Source organism: Narcine bancroftii, chromosome 4 (genome assembly GCF_036971445.1).
Source record: "Narcine bancroftii isolate sNarBan1 chromosome 4, sNarBan1.hap1, whole genome shotgun sequence".
Classification (NCBI taxonomy): domain Eukaryota; kingdom Metazoa; phylum Chordata; class Chondrichthyes; order Torpediniformes; family Narcinidae; genus Narcine; species Narcine bancroftii.
In genome coordinates this window covers 24,916,652-24,934,173 of record NC_091472.1, presented here as the reverse complement: position 1 = coordinate 24,934,173, position 17,522 = coordinate 24,916,652, and the positions used below count along the sequence as shown (strand labels likewise).

The window sequence follows — 17,522 nt, the reverse complement described above, 5'->3', positions numbered from 1 at the left end:
ATATTAATTTGATCCATGACCTTGATCACATTGTTTAATGGGTTCAGATAACTCTTTGGATAGGCTGTGTGATTTCTTTATTTCTTTGCGAGTTTCAAACTTTCCTAGGTCTAATATTTATATTTAGTTTCAGATTTAATGTTTAAAATATTTCAGGCTCACTTTTCTGGTAATTGGGTATCGTGATGTGTGCTCAAACTGTATTCAAACTCCTATCAACAGATGGGAGTTTGAAAGTATAAATATGACTGAATTAGAGTTTTATATATTTTATATTTTAAGAAGCTGACTGCTGTCTTGCATTTTCTCTTTGGTATCGGCAACAAATCTTGCATATATCTAAGATTTTTAATTGTTTGAATATGTTATTTATCTGATTTTGGTTTGGTTTTCAAGTTGTTCCTATTATTAGAATAGAAATTTGATTTATTTCTCTCATACAGTATAATTGATGAATAGTCCAGGTTTGTCCAGCTCCTCAACTAGTTTCAAGCAGTAGTGGTAATAAGGTGGAGGTAATTTGTTTCCATTCCATTCCACTTCTGTGCCTCATTGCCTTCATTCCTAGCCCAAGTTGTTTCTTTGGCAGTTGCATTAAAAGGTCTTTGACTTTAGACCATCCATTCTCAATTTTTATTTGTCTATGCCACCGCCACCTCCCCCCCCCACCCACTGAGGACTCTGCTCAAATTTATGGGTTCCTTTCCCTGTGATGAAGCAATTACGTTTTGGTTTATTCCGTACTACTTTCCTACTGTTCCATTTTTTTAAAAAAATCATGTCTCGTGAGGTGAAAAGAAAGCCAGGCTTTTACTTTTATGTGTTGCGTCGCCTATTGAGAATGGCTGCTTTAGATCATGGACTTGAACTGGAAATGGCTCTCATTCAAATATTACACATCATCTGATGCATTCTCTAATGGCAGCCATAACACATCTTCTGATTGTGCCCTCGTAAAACATAAAGATGGAAAAGAAGTAGTTAAACAAAATTCAGTCATTTCAAAAGTCTCCAACTTGATGCCTTAATTCTTTCTTCATGTAAAGTGATGCATATGAGGAGGACTGGATGGGTGCTGTATTGTTCCAGAAAAGCAAATTCTTGGCTCCTTTGGCACTTATTATTTTCAAATAGTTTTATTTGGCCCACAATTCTGCACCGTCAAATTTACACCCAATTAACCTACATCCCCTCAATTTAGGAAGTTGAACTAGAGAATGTGATCTAATGAGTTCTATTTCTAAAAGGTGGAGAGCTTCACTTCCTTCAGATTGGAGGGAGTTCTGATGATGCAGATGAAACCGATATATTTGTGGATGGCAACCTTTCTAAAGGAATAGACCAGTTGTCTGAAGGAAGTAGACACACATCCAACCCTTCTAGTCCTGGGATTGCTGGTAAGAATTTTAATAGCTGGGAAATTGGATTCCAAATCTAAACATAATGAAACAAACAAATGCCAGACAATGTCAATACTATTTTAAAACCTTCATTCCTTGCAGGATAATCAGCGATTATAGAATTGGCAAGGAATGAATAATTTAGTCTGTTTTCCACCCTTTTGAGCATCTTGGCCAATGTTCTGTAGTGAATCTATTCTAAAACCATGCCTAATTATTTTTCACTTAACTATTCTTGGATGCTAGCTGTACCAAATGACAGCAACATTTTCCAACTGAAATCTCAGTACCTAATGTGTAAAGCACTTTGCCATAGTTGAGATGCATCAGAGAATTTTGATTACAGCATTTTATTTATAGTGACTTCTTTTAATGTTGTTTGGAATGTTAATAGGAAAGTGAATGGAATTGACCTGTAATTGGGGAATACAACCATTCCTCTGTTTAGGTTATATGCATGCCATTATGGAAAACTTAACAGAAAGGGAAATTTGTAATTTCAAAAGGCGGTGAAAAATTTTGGTAGTGAATATTTTTCTGGTCAGAGAGTGATTGTTTGTTGTGAGAAATAGATTCGTGAATCCAAGCCAGTGGCGCAATGGCAAAAATTACTGCCTTCCTTACTGCATCAAATGTTTGCAACTCTAAGGTTACCTCGACAAGAAAGGAATAACTTAGTGTTACTAAGTTCAATGTAAATGAGAAGTTGTTTGGATGTGAGTGGAAAATTATGGAGAGCTGATGGCTGAAAATTAATTTAATGTCATTCAGATGCCCTGCCGTTGGTCGTGGGCAATCATGTCTCTCCATCCACCGCAGTCTCTGACCCTCCAAATTGTAGTTGTTGCCTCCCGTTTCTATCATTTTCATTCCCTGTCTGCCTCGGCTTCTTTTTCCTTCCAGCTTTCCAGTTATAACTAAATGTTCTCTTTGCATGATGTGTCCAAAGAATTTTGATTGCTGTTTTCTGATTCTTTTAGTAATGTAGGTTTGTTTTCATTCTTTATAGAATTTCATTTGTTATCCTGTCCTTGTATGATATGCATAGCATTCTTCTGAGAAACCACATTTCTGCTGCAATGATTTCTTTTAATGTAATTTCTAAATATTTCCGAGTCTGCCATTGTAGGCATTGTTGCCATTATACATGAGACATTTGTTTTCTTCAGCATAGATTCCCAAACCCGTAATTTTTTAAAAAAACTGTTAAGGGAGACACGTTTTAACACATCTCAAAAATGACACATCAGCAAAGATTGGTGAAAATCCCAAGATGTTGAATTTACTCTGCATCTTCCTTCTTGTAAGCGAGCATCCTGAAAGGTTTATTAGACTCTATGACCATACACAGGAAAACCTTTACTTCAGCAAATATTTGTAGTGAATATTACTTGAATGTTATCAAATTATGGGATACTTTTTCCATTACATGCACATAGCTGGCAAATTCATCATTGATAGGCCAGCATTGATGGCCCATTTCTAAATGCCCTTGTACTAAGACGCTAGCTAGATCATTAAGGGTGATAAATGTCCTTCCTGAAGGTTATAAGCTAATGTGTTTGTCTGAGAATTTGGCATTTTTGTGGTTATTCAACAGAGACGAGATGTTTTTTTCCAAAGTTTAAAAACTTGAATTTAAATTCCATAATTGCCACTATGGGATTTTAATTTGAGCCTTGATTACTAGTCTAGTAATTTGTTTTGGCATTACCACAGCAAATTGGAATCTGTCCTTAATGATCAGATGATGCTTTCGGTAATCACATTCAATATAGATTAACTAAGGACTATTATTGCTTTGATAGAAGAAAAAAAAGAACATTTTCCATCTGTATATAGTAAGTAATTTAAAAAATTTGACTATTCGAAGTGGAAAAACACTTTTTTCGCATAAATATGTATCCATACTTAATTTTGTTGTCTATTATCATTTTTAATGTTTACATGGTTGATTAAGCACAGGGGAAAATATCCTGATGGCAGGAGCATGATTTTAATGTTTTGTTCATGAAATTATTCCCATTTTCTTTGAATGAAATTATGGCGTTCCAATCTCTTTAATAAGTGCTATTAATTTGTGGCTAGATAAAATTAATTCTTTTATGGGATAATTGGGAAAAATTTGAATTAACTTTAGATTTTACTTTTTTTTTAATGTAAAGCAGTCGATTTGTTGGTGGATCGGCCTTTCTCAGCAGATGTATTAACATCACTGGTGGAACTAACCAGATTTGAGACATTGACCCCGAGGTTTTCAGCCACAGTCCCTCCGTGTTGGGTGGAGGTTCAGCAGGAGCAACAGCAGAGGCGACATCCACAACACCTACACCAGCAACACCACGGAGATGCAGCCCAGCACACTCGCACCTGGAAGCTGCAGTCAGATAGGTAAAGCTCTCCAGTCTGTGTGCATATTTATTCCCTCGGTAAAGCTGTATGTCGATGCCATGTTTTTTAGGATAAATTTACAGATTTCTGCATATCTTGATGGTTCAATATCACTGTGAATTGTTACATGTGGCTTTTATGGTTTCCGATCATTCTTTTTCAGTTGGGGATTGAAACTACATTTGAACCCTGTTATAACGCGATGGCTCAGGGCGGAAAAAGCAGTGTTGTGCTAAATCAGGGTCACGAAAACAGCATTTAAAAAAAAACACATATACAATACCTGTACTTGCAATCATCTTTTTTATTTCTTACAATCATCTTTTTATTTCTTAAAATCTTGTTTGCCTGAATGCAGCATGTCACTGGCAGTGAGCGAAATCCAAAATGTTTCTGAGCTGAAAGATTTTTATGTGGTCCACGTCCTGGGTGTCCAGCCAATGTAGCCTAGCTCACGGTACTCAATGGCTTCAGATGCTTTTGGGGGTGGAGGCTCCTCGTTGTCATCCTCCTGTGGTTCGGGAACTGGTGCTGTAGTAATGTTTTGGACAATTTCAGAGTCTATCAGATGCTCATATGTCAGGCATTCGTAATTGGCAAGGTACCACTGGTGAAAATCTTTGCCAATTTGAAACAAGCTCTGCTTCTCATCCACCTCTTCATCTGTGAAGCTCTAGAATTCTTGCTCATCATCATTTTCCTTGGTGGATTTTTGTGATGAAAAGGCTGGACCCAGACCCTTCTCCCAGCATTTTTCCACACACGAGGAGCTGACTGCTGCCCAGCCCTTCCCACCTAAGTGACAAACTTCTTTAAGGTTCAGGCTTTTCAGATGGTCTTCCAATGTTGTTGATTCACCTACAATTCTACGAATGAATTCATGCCTGTAATTCTGCTGGAACACGATGATCCCCTGATCTAGGGCCTGGATCTTGGATGTAGGTTTCTTTGGGAGGTCAGAAACTTGGATCCTTCCATCGTGACTTAATAGGTTGGCAACTGGCGGGTGGGCAGGACGGTTGTCAAGCAAAAGAAGAGCTTTGTGAGTTCTAGCTTTTGCTTACGCAAATAAGTGTGGACAGCAGGGACAAAGGTTACGTAAAACCAATCCTGAATGACGACACTGGTCATCCAAGCATTGCTGCTATGCGCATACTCGAATGATGATGACTTCATGTTGACATGGTGGAAATAGCAGGGTGAGTGAAATTTGCCAGTCATGAGTGGTTTTAACTTGTGGGTTCCAGTCTTGTTAACACAAAACAACATCACACAATCTTTGCATTGTTTAAACCCCTCACTTCGATGGGCATCATTTTGTAGCAGAGGCCTGTTTTGTCACAGCTGTACACTTGTTCTTCGACGTAGCCACATTCTTTGGAAAAAGTTTTTAGTTCTACCAGGTATTCGCTGGTAGCGGCACTGTTGGCTGAGTGAATTTCTCCAGACACTAACACTTGATAAATCTTGTGACGGCGTTTAAACTGGTCCATTGCTAGCTTTGAACCGTGAGGTTTCTCTGTTGATCAGCTGGTCAAACTTCTCAGCTTGAACTTTGAGAATAAGCCCAGAAATTGGGAGGCCTCTGAGAGTGCTTGAGTGAACCACTCGTACGGGGAGTCATTGAGATTTACGACATCTTTACCTGTCTTCATGCGCTTGGCCTCGAGTCCCGCCTCTTCCTCAACTTTCCAAAGCGACGCATGTCACTTATCTTCCTGAGATTTCCAGCCGTGAAGTGTTGATTTCAGGTGTGCCGAGGTCATGTGCAACTTGAGTTTGACTTTTATTCTTGATCTCGTCAAGTGTGCGAAGCACATCTTTCACTGAAAAAGATTTTCGTCTTCTAATGGTGTGTTCCATTTTGATCTGAAAACCATTTCAATTCCGGAAAGAGGAAAAAGGGGTCCACAGGCTGAATGCGCTCGGTCAGGGTTCGCATTAAATTGCCAACTGTAAATTGCTTGCATTGAGCAGTGAGTGTTAGAATGCGTGGGGAGTTGAACGGAACATGTGGGAGAATAGAATGACTACCATGACACATCAATGTAAATGAGAACTTTATGATGGATGAGGACTTGGAATGAGAGAATTTTCATATCTGTGTAATTTATTTTTTTCTTCAGAAGATATCAGCATTTAACAATTTAATTTCCATCTCCACACTCTTGTGTGGTGTGTGTTATTGTTTTTTGTTTTCTTTTTGTGCGTAGTTCCAGTTGGGAGGAACATGTTTTTGAACTGGTTTTGCCCAAAGCCTGTATGGTGGGACATGTGGACTTCAAATTTGTCTTGAATTCAAGTATCACAAACATTCCACAAATTCAAGTTACTTTACTGAAAAACAAAGCACCGGGACTGGGTAAAGTCACTGGTAAGTTTTTTTTTAAACATAAATTTATGTTTATGATCGTATTGAATGGTGGAGCAGGCTCGATGGGCCATTTTTGGCCTTCTCCTGTTCCTACTTCCTATGTTCCTATGTAAATGTGATGGTAAAAACAATTTTTCTTTAGCCTAAATTCTTTCATAACATTCTTTTAAAATAAATTGCCGGTGGAGGAAGGAGAAAAGATAATACCGTAGTTGCTTTAAGAATCTTTTTCCCTTTCATTATCTTCATTTGGGTAAGAAGTAGTTTCTTTGCAGGTTGATGGTAACTTGATCGAGGATTTGGAGTAAATTGGTGGCAGTTTATAGTTGAAATCATTCATTCCTTATTTATTGCAGAGTCTGCAGTTGACAAGCAGATCTCATTTCCTTTATCGCCAGCATCTCATGTGGAGGTCGAGAGGAATGGAAGATCTTATGTTGATTTAAATGAAGACTTACAGTACACCATGGATGTAGATGAGTCTCAAGGTTTGCTTAAAATGTTCTTCTTTAAAAAAAAAGGACAACAATATTTTAATTTAAAACTGTAGCTGTAATTGTTACATTCCACAAAATGTAATTTATTTTTTTAACGTTGAGGCATGCAGCATGGTAACGGGCGATTTCGGCCCACAAGTCTGTGCTGCCCAATTACACCCAATTGGCCTCCATCCCTGCTACGTTTTGAATGGTGGGAGGAAAGCAGAGCTCCCAGGGAAAACCCACACAGATACAGGGAAAACATAGAAAATCCTTATAGATTACACAAGATTCGAACCCCAGTCCCGATCACTGGCGCTGTAACTGTGTTGTGCTAACTGCTACGCTAATTGTGCCCATCAGGCAGAAGCAACAAGCTATCACAATATTAATTGTCATGTCTGTCATTGTCTCCTTTTTCAACTTGTCGTTAATGTGAAAAGTTTTATGCCTCAAGGAGTTCTTTCACAAAATATAGGAGAGGTGTTACATGGAGGGTTTATGATTTTCATTGTGGTTTACTTTTAAGGTACAAACTAAATGAGTTTTTCCCTGATCTTCAATAGAGAAAAGCGGTTCTCAATGCCATTGTGCATTATTAGCTTACCCAACCCCAACCAACCAATTTTCCCCTGCAACCGCTGCAATCGTGTCTGCCTGTCCCGCATCGGACTTGTCAGCCACAAACGAGCCTGCAGCTGACGTGGACTTTTTACCCCCTCCATAAATCTTCGTCCGCGAAGCCAAGCCAAAGAAGAATTATCAGATGATTAATTCGGCTCGTTATTCTGGTGAAACCAGTTTAAAGTTTCAACAACATTGTTGTAAGTAATGGAAGGTAGAGTAATGGTAGATGGGTGACATGGTTAGCTTAGTAGTTAGCGCAATGCTATTACAGCGACAGTGACTTCGTTGTAAGGAGTCTGTGTGTTCTCCCTGTGTCTGCGGGTTTCCTCCGGGAACTTTGGTTTCCTCCTACCTTCCAAAAATTTATGGGTTCTGGGTTAATTGCCGTATTTGGGCAGCACGGCTCGGGAGCCAGAAGGGCCTGTTACTGTGCTGTATATCTAAAAAAAATTTAAATGAAAAAAAAATCAAAATTTTTAAAGAAATTAAATTTGAATTTATGAATTGCACCATTTTAGATGACATACCAATGCTGTAGCTGCATGGTGAAGTTTCTTTTCCCATTCAACTTAATTTTAAATGTGAAAAGTCTTGCTTCAGATAGAAATCTTACTGTCAGAGAGTTTGGTACATGAAATAGTTGAGAAAGATTGAGTAACTTCCTGCTCTTTCAAAACACAAGAATTGGAATCCAAGAATCATGTTTCCCTAAAAACATTTTTCTTCCCTTATTTCCATTTCCAAGCAATGTTTTCTTTTACTTGTAGTAGACCTGGTTTTCATTCTTTTAGGAGTTAACCAAATTACACTTCAATGTCCTGAAGCTTTTCTATGGAGCTGATGTGCGAAATACTCTAATCAAGAAAAGTACTCCAGTGACTGGCATTGAACATGGAACTTGAATACTTTGAGTACTCTCGCTTTCTTTAATTAGCCTTCTATAAAATATTGCAAAGGTCCTTTATTTTATTAAACGTGCATTCCAGGAAATGACCAAAGATAATTGCAAATTTCTCTGTTGAAATTTGTTGCGTTCTACCCCAAAGGCTCAACAAGTTTCGGTTCTCCAGAGGAAGAATTTGGTAGTTAGTAGATTGCAGGTTCAGTAGCAGTCATCATCATTTCAGCATGTGATTGGATGGGACCTTGCTTTTTGATAAACAAATTCTAAGGTGATTTTGGGTGTTACTAAATGCCTCATCAGAAAGTGGAGTTTAAATTGGTGGGAATTTTATTGTGCATTTTCTGTGGTAAACTTTTTTTTTGTATGAGAATTATTTTAAATGTATTACAGTGCAAATATGTGCAACTGAGCCTTCCATTTCAATCCTGAAAAGGTCCTAGGCTATGTCAGTTTCTTGAGGAACACAAGGAAGATATATTATGTGGACCTGTTTGGTTGGCCAGTGGCCTGGATCTTTCAGGACATGCTGGAATGTTAACACTGACTAGTCCCAAGCTAATCAAAGGTAAGATCAAGTTGGATTTAGTAGAAAATGACAGTGTGCTAAATTCAGATGTGAATAGGATAAGATGTTTCATCCTGGGCTCCAAGGGATTCTGTAGCTGCGATGTTGACTGTAATTTTACATTGTATTTCGTCGATTTATATTTTGATTTGGGGACTGTGTCATTAGCATCAATTTTTTTTGTTATCCTCGTATTTAATTGAAGATAGGCAGTGAAGTTTGCAGACGCTGGTGATTAGAGAGGGCAGAGAGGTGATGCCACAGGACATTGCCTGGGATGGAGTGTGCAGAAAGCATAGACTGGGCATGTTTTCCTTTGAGCAGAGGAGTCCAAAGGGAGACCTAACTGAGGTGCTCAAAATTAAGAGAACAATTGAAGACAAACTGTGACGGTCACAGAGGGGTATAAAACAAGAGTATATTTCATCCCTAACGTCGAAGTACTCGAGATGGCAGAGGTCGACAGCATCGAGTCCACGCTGCTGAAGATCCAGCTGCGCTGGGTGGGTCACGTCTCCAGAATGGAGGACCATCACCTTCCCAAGATCGTGTTATATGGCGAGCTCTCCACTGGCCACCGTGACAGAGGTGCACCAAAGAAAAGGTACAAGGACTGCCTAAAGAAATCTCTTGGTGCCTGCCCCATTGACCACCGCCAGTGGGCTGATATCGCCTCAAACCGTGCATCTTGGCGCCTCACAGTTTGGCGGGCAGCAACCTCCTTTGAAGAAGACCGCAGAGCCCACCTCACTGACAAAAGGCAAAGGAGGAAAAACCCAACACCCAACCCCAACCAACCAATTTTCCCCTGCAACCGTGTCTGCCTGTCCCGCATCGGACTTGTCAGCCACAAACGAGCCTGCAGCTGACGTGGACATTTTACCCCCTCCATAAATCTTCGTCCGCGAAGCCAAGCCAAAGAAGAAGAATAATGTAAAATGAGCTGTAAGAAGTTCAGAGAGATCTAAGGTTTCATGTCATGCATGAAACTGTGACTGAGCTTTTCCAGTACTTTCATGTGTTACACATTTTGTTGAGAACATAACAGATTTGATGTGCAAACCAGAAATATTTCCTATTTCCTCATGAGAAAGGAGGAGTTCAGCTCATACATTTCCTTGTAAAATGTTGTGATAGCTCTGACAACAGTAGAACATATAAATTTTGCTTTTAATAATATTGTTGCACCTGCCAAAACGAATAAAGATTGTAATTGAGAATCAGCAAAACTTTGGTTTGACCACACCTAGGGTGAGCTACTATGATAAACCAAGTAATAGGAAGATTTGGTTGGAGACGGTGGAGAGGAAATTCACCAGGATGTGGTGCAGGTTGGAGCATTAAGGTAAAGAGGAGAAAATGAGTTTGTTTTCTCACGGTTGCAAGGCTAATGCTCGTTGCCCATTAAATTCTGAGGGGGTTAGATACAAATTCTTTTTTTCAAGGTGGAGGGTGCCTATGGGAATAGGGTGAGAGGTTGGAAATTTAAGGGGATTTGAAGGGCAATTCTCTCACCAAATGAAGGGTGGGGTTTGGAATGGGCTGCCTCTGGAGGTGGTGGAGGCAGATGTTCTCAAACTATTTAAGAAGCATCTAGGCAAGGACAGTTCTTGAATCACCAAGGCATAAAAGGCTAGGACCTAATACCGCTAAATCAGAATAGTGCTGGGAAGTGCAGTGAGCAGGATGGGCCGAAGGGCTGTTTCTGTACTTTTCGACTCTGTGACACCCTCTCACAAATGAGACTACAGCAGAGTTAGATTGCTTTTGAAAGCCAAATGGCTAGCCAGTGATTAAGAAGTGGATATTTTCCTGATGTAAACTTAACATTATTTATCTTTGGTTCTTAGCAGGCATGGCTGGTGGCAAATATCGGTCATTTTTGGTTCACATCAGGTCAGCCAAGGAGAAGGCAAGTGAAGAGAAATCTAATGGGAGTGGAATAAGACCAGTCATGAGAATGCAAGCCTCAAAGCCACAGAACAGCAAGAGTCACACTCTTGCTTCATTACTTGCCAAAGTTACAGCAGGAAAGGTAGAAGAATGGTCTCTTTGACAATGTATTTGTACGACATGTGAATTTTCAGGGACAGTTGATGTCTGTTCTTTTGCTGGTACACTTGTAAACCTATTGCCTTTAACAGGAAAAAACATCCACCTCAAAAGCAACAGAGTCTGCCAGTTCATCTAAGAAGCCGGACAATCTTAAAGGTTGTGATCTGCTGCAGGAAGTTTCTGTCACTATCCGAAGATTCAAGAAAACTTGCATCCCTAAAGAAAGGTGATTGATTTTTATTTTTGGTGTTTTGATAGGGGGTTTTGCCCTTTTTTGTTCTTCTTTGTTTCAGTACATTTGCATTCTGCAATGTCAGCATTGATTTCAAGTGGACTAGAATATAAAACCAAAGATGTAATGGTGAGGCTTTTTAAAATTTTGGTCAGATGATATTTGGAGTATTGTGAGCAGTTTTGGGCCCCATGTGTCCTAGTATTGGAGCAATCCATAGGTGCACAAGAATAATCCTGGGGATGAGAGAGTTGAGGTGGATGGAGTGTTTTATGGTTATGACCCTGTACTCGTTGGAGTTTAGATGGATGAGGCATACTGTCATTGAAACCTACCGAATATTCAAATGGCTCGATTGGGTGAATGTGGAGATGGATCCAACACTGGGAGAGTCTCAGACCAGAGGACATGGTCTCAGTAAAAGGCGTCAGCAGAAATTTCTTCAGTGAGAGGATGGAGAATCTGTGAAATTTGTTGCCACAGGCAGCTGTGGAAGCCAAAAGTCATTGTGTATAGTTGAGGTTGATAGGCTCTTAATTAGTTGAGGTGCTAAAGATTTATGGGGAGAATGGGGTTGAGAGGAAAATTATATCAGCAATGATTCAAATGGCAGAGCAGACTCGTTGGGCTGAATAGTTGAATTCTGGTCCAACCTCTTGTGGTTAGGGTTAGTATTGTAGATCATTCGACAAAAGGCAGAGATAATCAGTAGCAAAGTGCTGGACTGTATAAGGAAGAGGAGGGAAATGGTCACAACTTCCTGCTGAGCATGAAATATCAATGTGGGTGTATTTTAAAATTATGATGTTGGAGTTGCCAACTTGGCATGCTTTGAAAATTAATGTTGGGAGTACCCACTGAAACTTTGGAAATAAAAGATGGGGAGTCCCACTGTACCTGATACTTTGTGTGCAATAGAAAGGTCGAAATATGTTTTGGACCTTGGATTAGTCTTTTTGAGGTCTGATTCTTTTCGTGATTTTAATAATATTGTTGCCCAGTGTATCAAAATGTATACGTAGATTATTTTTCAGCCAATTGTTCTAACGTTTGCAATTATAAAATGTACAATGGCAAACATAATGCAATAAAAGTAGCTTGAATCATGGTCTGGTAATGGGGACACCAATATCCCTGAGTGGAAAGCCCTCTAAACAGTAGTAGAGACAGCTCAGGACATCACAGGCAAAACCCTCCCCACTATTGAGCACATCTACAGGGAACACTGCTGTCGGAGAGCAGCAGAAATCATCAAAGATCGACACCATCCAGCATACACTCTGTTCTCACTGCCACCATCAGGAAAGAGGTATAGGTTCTACAAGACTTGCACCACTAGATTGACTCCTCAACAACCAACTCAATCAGGGACTCATTTAAAGATTCTGACGTGCACTTTATTGATTTTTTAAAAATTCTCTATGTATTGCAGTCCGTTTGTTTACACTTGTTATGTTTACAGTTCTTTATTTAACATGTATACTCTATGTACGGTTTTTTGAATTCCCAATAAGTGGTAATTCTACCTTGCTTCCAGAAAATAGAATCTTGGTTGTAATGTGATGTCATGTATATGCTCTGACAATAAATTTGAAAAATTCCTGATGTTATCAATTTTTTTTTTAAAAGGATGCAACGGTGCGCCATGTTGCAGTTCTCAGAGTTCCACGAAAAACTGCTCAATATTCTGTGCAAGGAGTCAGATGATGGTCCTGTCACTGAACATGCTCAGAGCCTGGTGTTGGATATTCTATGTTGGTTGGCAGGAGTGCATGCAAATGGACTGAGCAGGTAAGAGGAAATAGGCAGCAATGTATAAATGAAATCTTGTGTTGATCTTGCAGCAAGTTTCCATAAATACCATTGCCAGGGGTCAATAGAACATAAGAATAGGAATGTGATGTGGAGACTTTATAGGGCTCTGAGTGAAACCTGTATTGAGAGCATGTTTTGGTCTAATTTAAGAAAGGATGTGCTGATGTTAGGGTTCAGATGAATTTCACAAGGATGATTCTGTACAGCTGCATAATACCTTGAAAGAGGCATCATGTGTAGATCAGGCACAGGTGGTCAAAAAGATTTCAGCACATTGTCCGTCATCAGTCAGAGAATTAAGTACAGAAGTTGAGAGGTCATGTTGTAGTTGTTTAAATGTTGGCAAGGCCCCTTTTGGAGTTTCATATTCTGTTTTGGTTATAGCAACAGGAAAGATATCAAGCTGTAGAGGGTGCAGAGAAGTTCTGAGGATGTTGCCAGGTCTCTGGAGCCTGTCAGAGGGAGAGGTTATGCAGGCTAGGACTTTATTTTTTACAGTGCTGGAGGATGAGGGATGATCTCGTAGAGGTGTACAAAATCAATAAGAGGAACAGATCAGGTGACATGCAGTCTTTTCCCAAGAATAGGGGAACTGAGAGCCAGAGGGTATGGGTTTAAGATGAGGGGGAGAGATTTAACAGGAACCTGAGCGGCAATTTTTTTTTTTAAACACAGAGGGTGGTGAGTGTATGGAATTGGCTGCTGGAGGAGGCGGTTGAGGCAAGGTACAAATGCACTGTTTAAGAAAAAAAATTGGAAGAATACAAGTTTAGGATGAATTTACAGGGATATGGTCAAGCACAAGCAGGTGAGACATTTTAGTCAGTGTGAGTAAGTTAGATTGAAGGGCCTGTTTCCACACTGTACAACTTTAAAACTGGTCTCGAGTTCCCTCAAGTTCTTGCTCTATTAAATGGGAGATAAAATTTGCTACCCTTCTAATCCATGGGAATGTTCTGAAGTCTAAAGAATTGTGTGCGTGGAATCCAGGGCACCCCCTAGGTGCTTTCAAATTGCAGCACCCAGGGAGCCCTCCTGGGGACCTGGGTGCAATTACTGGGTCATGGGTGCACCTTTCAAATTGCAGCCAGAACTACCTGATAAATTGCCAACTTGGGCACTTGAAAGGGGGATCCTGCCCTTGTGATGACCTTGTAACACATATTCACTGTAAGTACAGGCCATCAGTCAGTTCTTTAATTCAATACATTTTGAAAGTAACATTCAATATGTTGATGCTATCGCTTGTCACTATTATTGGGGATGAACTAAGTGATATGCCTTCAATCTATCTGTGATATTGAATCCGTTGCTTCCATTTCTGCAATGACTTTTGCATTTTTTTTGTTTTTCTTCATTAAAACCAAATTTTAAAAAAATTTTCAGGTGTCAAATATAATTGATGTAAAAAATTGTAATTAATCATTGCATAACGTGCATTTATGAATCAGTTATACTATCATAACAGATATCTAACCAATCCTCTTCAGAAAAAATAAAACCAACATCTGCTTCCTGTTTAATTTTAGATCTATTGTTGGAATCTAGGGGTTAAAACATTATGAAAGCATGGAGCAAAGTTGGCGAGCAAAATTGTCTGTTCCCAAAATACAGGGAGAGGAAATGCATAAAACGATTTAGGAGGAATGCTCAAACTGAAGGTGGTGGTGGGTAGCACAGGAGACACAGGCCAGACCAGAACAAAGAATGGCCTGCAAGAAACAAAGGGAATGGAAAACCAGTCTAGGAGGAAGATTAAGGCATGAGGAGGTGTTAAAGAGAACAGCAGAAATTGGCCAGACAGGGACAGAATGGTGATTAGAAATATCTGGGGATGAATTAATTTCTGATCAAAACAACAGGATAGTCTGGCCTGGAGGATTAAGATGCGAGCGCTACACCCCAGATATCTACAAAACAGGAGATGACTTGTGATAACCCTTATGCAAAAAAATCTAGCAAAGGAAGCCAACTTTTGTTCTGTATGATAATGAAATCTAGCAAAGGAAGCCAACTTTTGTTCTGTATGATAAGGTTGATCTATATAAACTGAGCCAACTGGACAATAGGGGTCAGTCTTGGGGAATAGCTCACTGTGCAGGTGACCTATGAACTAACAATTGACCCAGAGCTCTGTTAAGTTTTATTCTTGTGCTGTGTAATAAATTGACTGTTGTACCGAATACCTTCTCCTATCACTTCATTCAAAGAACACGCTGGACTCAGACCACACATAGACTAAATTAAGAGTGGGGGGAGTCACGTGATGGAGTAGTGGCCGGACGGTGAACTCCAGCCCTCTCCAGAAAAGTTGGAAAAAACAAAGGAAAACACAAAGGCACAGAAATAAAAATTAAAGAAAAGTGAGTATAAAGGTGGAAAGAAGATGGCGACGAAAAAAGAAAAATCGAAATCAACGGTAAGAAGAGAGGAAGACAAGACAACGGAAGAAGAAGGAGAAGGCCTTACCTGTTCGAAGAGGCCCGCGGTGGAGAGAGAAACCTGCTCCCTCAGGTCGGTAGAAAGTGGACTACAAAAATGGCTCGCTGAGCCGAGTAAAAGTGCGCAACCGCGCATGAAAAAAAACACACCGACGGGAGGGGTGACCAGCTGGGGAGTCGATCTCCACAGCCGGCAATGACAGCTGCAGAACACCTGCAGCAAGAGGAGACCACAGAAGACAACGAAAACAAGAAAGAAGAGAAGAAAAGGGCAACAAAGAAACAACAGGTGGCCAACCCAGAGGAAGAAGAAGAGGAAGAGTACAGTGAAATAGAAGAAGAAGGGAAAGGCAAGATAAAGGATATACTTTCTCTTATTAAAGAATACATGGAGTCATTTAAAGAATGGCAAGCGCAGGAATTTAATGATTTAAGAAGAAGAATAAACAACACAAAAGAGAAAATGAATAAAATAGATATGACCTTAACAGAAATGGGAAAGAAAATGGACAAGATAGAAGAGCGGGAAGCAGCAGTAGAAATGGAGGTAGAGGACTTAAAAAAGAAATTAGAGGAATCTAATAAAAAAGTTATAGAGACACAAGAACTGTTAGCTCAGAAAATAGATATAATGGAAAATTATAACAGAAGAAATAACATAAAGATAGTGGGCCTTAAAGAAGATGAAGAAGGCAAGAATATGAGAGAGTTTATAAAAGATTGGATCCCCAGGATCCTAGGATGTCCAGAACTACAGCAAGAAATGGAGATAGAAAGGGCACATAGAGCATTGGCCTTTAAACCACAACCACAACAAAAACCAAGATCTATTTTAGTAAAATTCCTAAGATATACTACAAGAGAAAAGGTACTGGAGAAGACAATGGAAAAAGTAAGAGAGGGCAACAAGCCACTGGAGTACAAACGGCAAAAAAATCTTCATTTATCCAGATATAAGTTTTGAACTCCTGAGGAAGAGAAAGGAGTTCAATACAGCAAAGGCGATTTTATGGAAGAAAGGGTATAAATTTATACTAAAGCATCCAGCGGTATTGAAAATATTTATTCCAGGACAACAAAACAGACTATTCTCGGATCCAGAGGAAGCACGAAAATTTGCAGAACAATTACAAAATAGACTGAGGGATGAAGACGTGTAATGAGAGTACAAAAGACTGAGAACTAAAAAGACACATAAGTTTTGAACTCCTGAAGAAGAGAAAGGAGTTCAATACATCGAAAACGATCTTATGGGGGGAAAAAAAAACTATTCTCGGATCCAGAGGAAGTAAGGAAATTTGCAGAACAACTACAAAACAACCAGAGAGATGAAGACATGTAATAAGAGTAAAAATGACCACGATTTATATGTATGTGGGTAAAGAGGTATATGTGTGTATATGTATAATGTGCATACATGAATGTATCCGTATTTAGAGGAAAATTTAGATAGTATAGACAAGAATTAATAAGGGAAGGAAATGGAATAGAGGGAATAAGGAGGGAACTAAAAGAGTGACCTTTCTTACATATGAAAAGTGAAATCTTTTCTGGGGGTGGCTGGGTGGGGAGGAGTTGCGGTCACTGCAAAATCAGCTGACGCTTGCGAGTGAATTCGCAAATCCAAATGGAGAGGGGAGATGTGGTTGTCCGACAAGGGATAAAGGACAACTCAGGAAGGGAAGGGGAGATTGGGGCTAAAGAAGTTTTAAATAGGAGAATAAGGAAAATGTTTTATGTTTTAGGAATGTTGTCTTATAAAGGGTTTAAAACAAGAAAACAGAAATGGATAAGGAGGAAAGGTAATGATGGAGAAACGGAAAGGGAAGATAAACAAATTATAAAATGGCTACGTTGAACTATATGACTTTAAATATTAATGGAATACATAACCAAATTAAAAGGAAGAAACTGCTAAATTTACTGAAAAAAGAAAAAAATTGATATAGCATTTGTGCAAGAAACACACTTAACTGAATTGGAATACAAGAAATTAAAGAGAGATTGGGTAGGACACGTAACAGCAGCATCGTATAATTCAAAAGCAAGAGGAGTAGCTATATTAATTAGTAAAAATGTGCCATTTAAAATAGAAGAGGAAATAATAGATCTAGCAGGGAGATATGTAATGATAAAATGTCAGATATATTCTAAGTTTTGGAATCTACTCAATGTATATTCACCTAACGAAGATCAAAAGTTTATGCAAGATATCTTTTTGAAGGTAGCAGATACGCAA

The 17,522-nt window shown here is 39.3% G+C and overlaps 1 protein-coding gene across 1 annotated transcript in view; it reads left to right on the top strand.

The window, feature by feature from the left end:
- birc6 (baculoviral IAP repeat containing 6) overlaps positions 1-17,522 on the top strand; it is a gene marked incomplete at its 5' end in the record, with an annotated part of 290,465 nt that overhangs the window by 51,388 nt on the left and 221,555 nt on the right. Inside the window, 8 exons of the mRNA XM_069936120.1 lie at positions 1,248-1,397; positions 3,566-3,791; positions 6,005-6,165; positions 6,522-6,653; positions 8,609-8,740; positions 10,591-10,775; positions 10,885-11,021; positions 12,657-12,818. Of these exons, the coding sequence (XP_069792221.1) occupies positions 1,248-1,397; positions 3,566-3,791; positions 6,005-6,165; positions 6,522-6,653; positions 8,609-8,740; positions 10,591-10,775; positions 10,885-11,021; positions 12,657-12,818 (1,285 nt within the window). The remainder of the gene's footprint in view (positions 1-1,247; positions 1,398-3,565; positions 3,792-6,004; positions 6,166-6,521; positions 6,654-8,608; positions 8,741-10,590; positions 10,776-10,884; positions 11,022-12,656; positions 12,819-17,522) is intronic.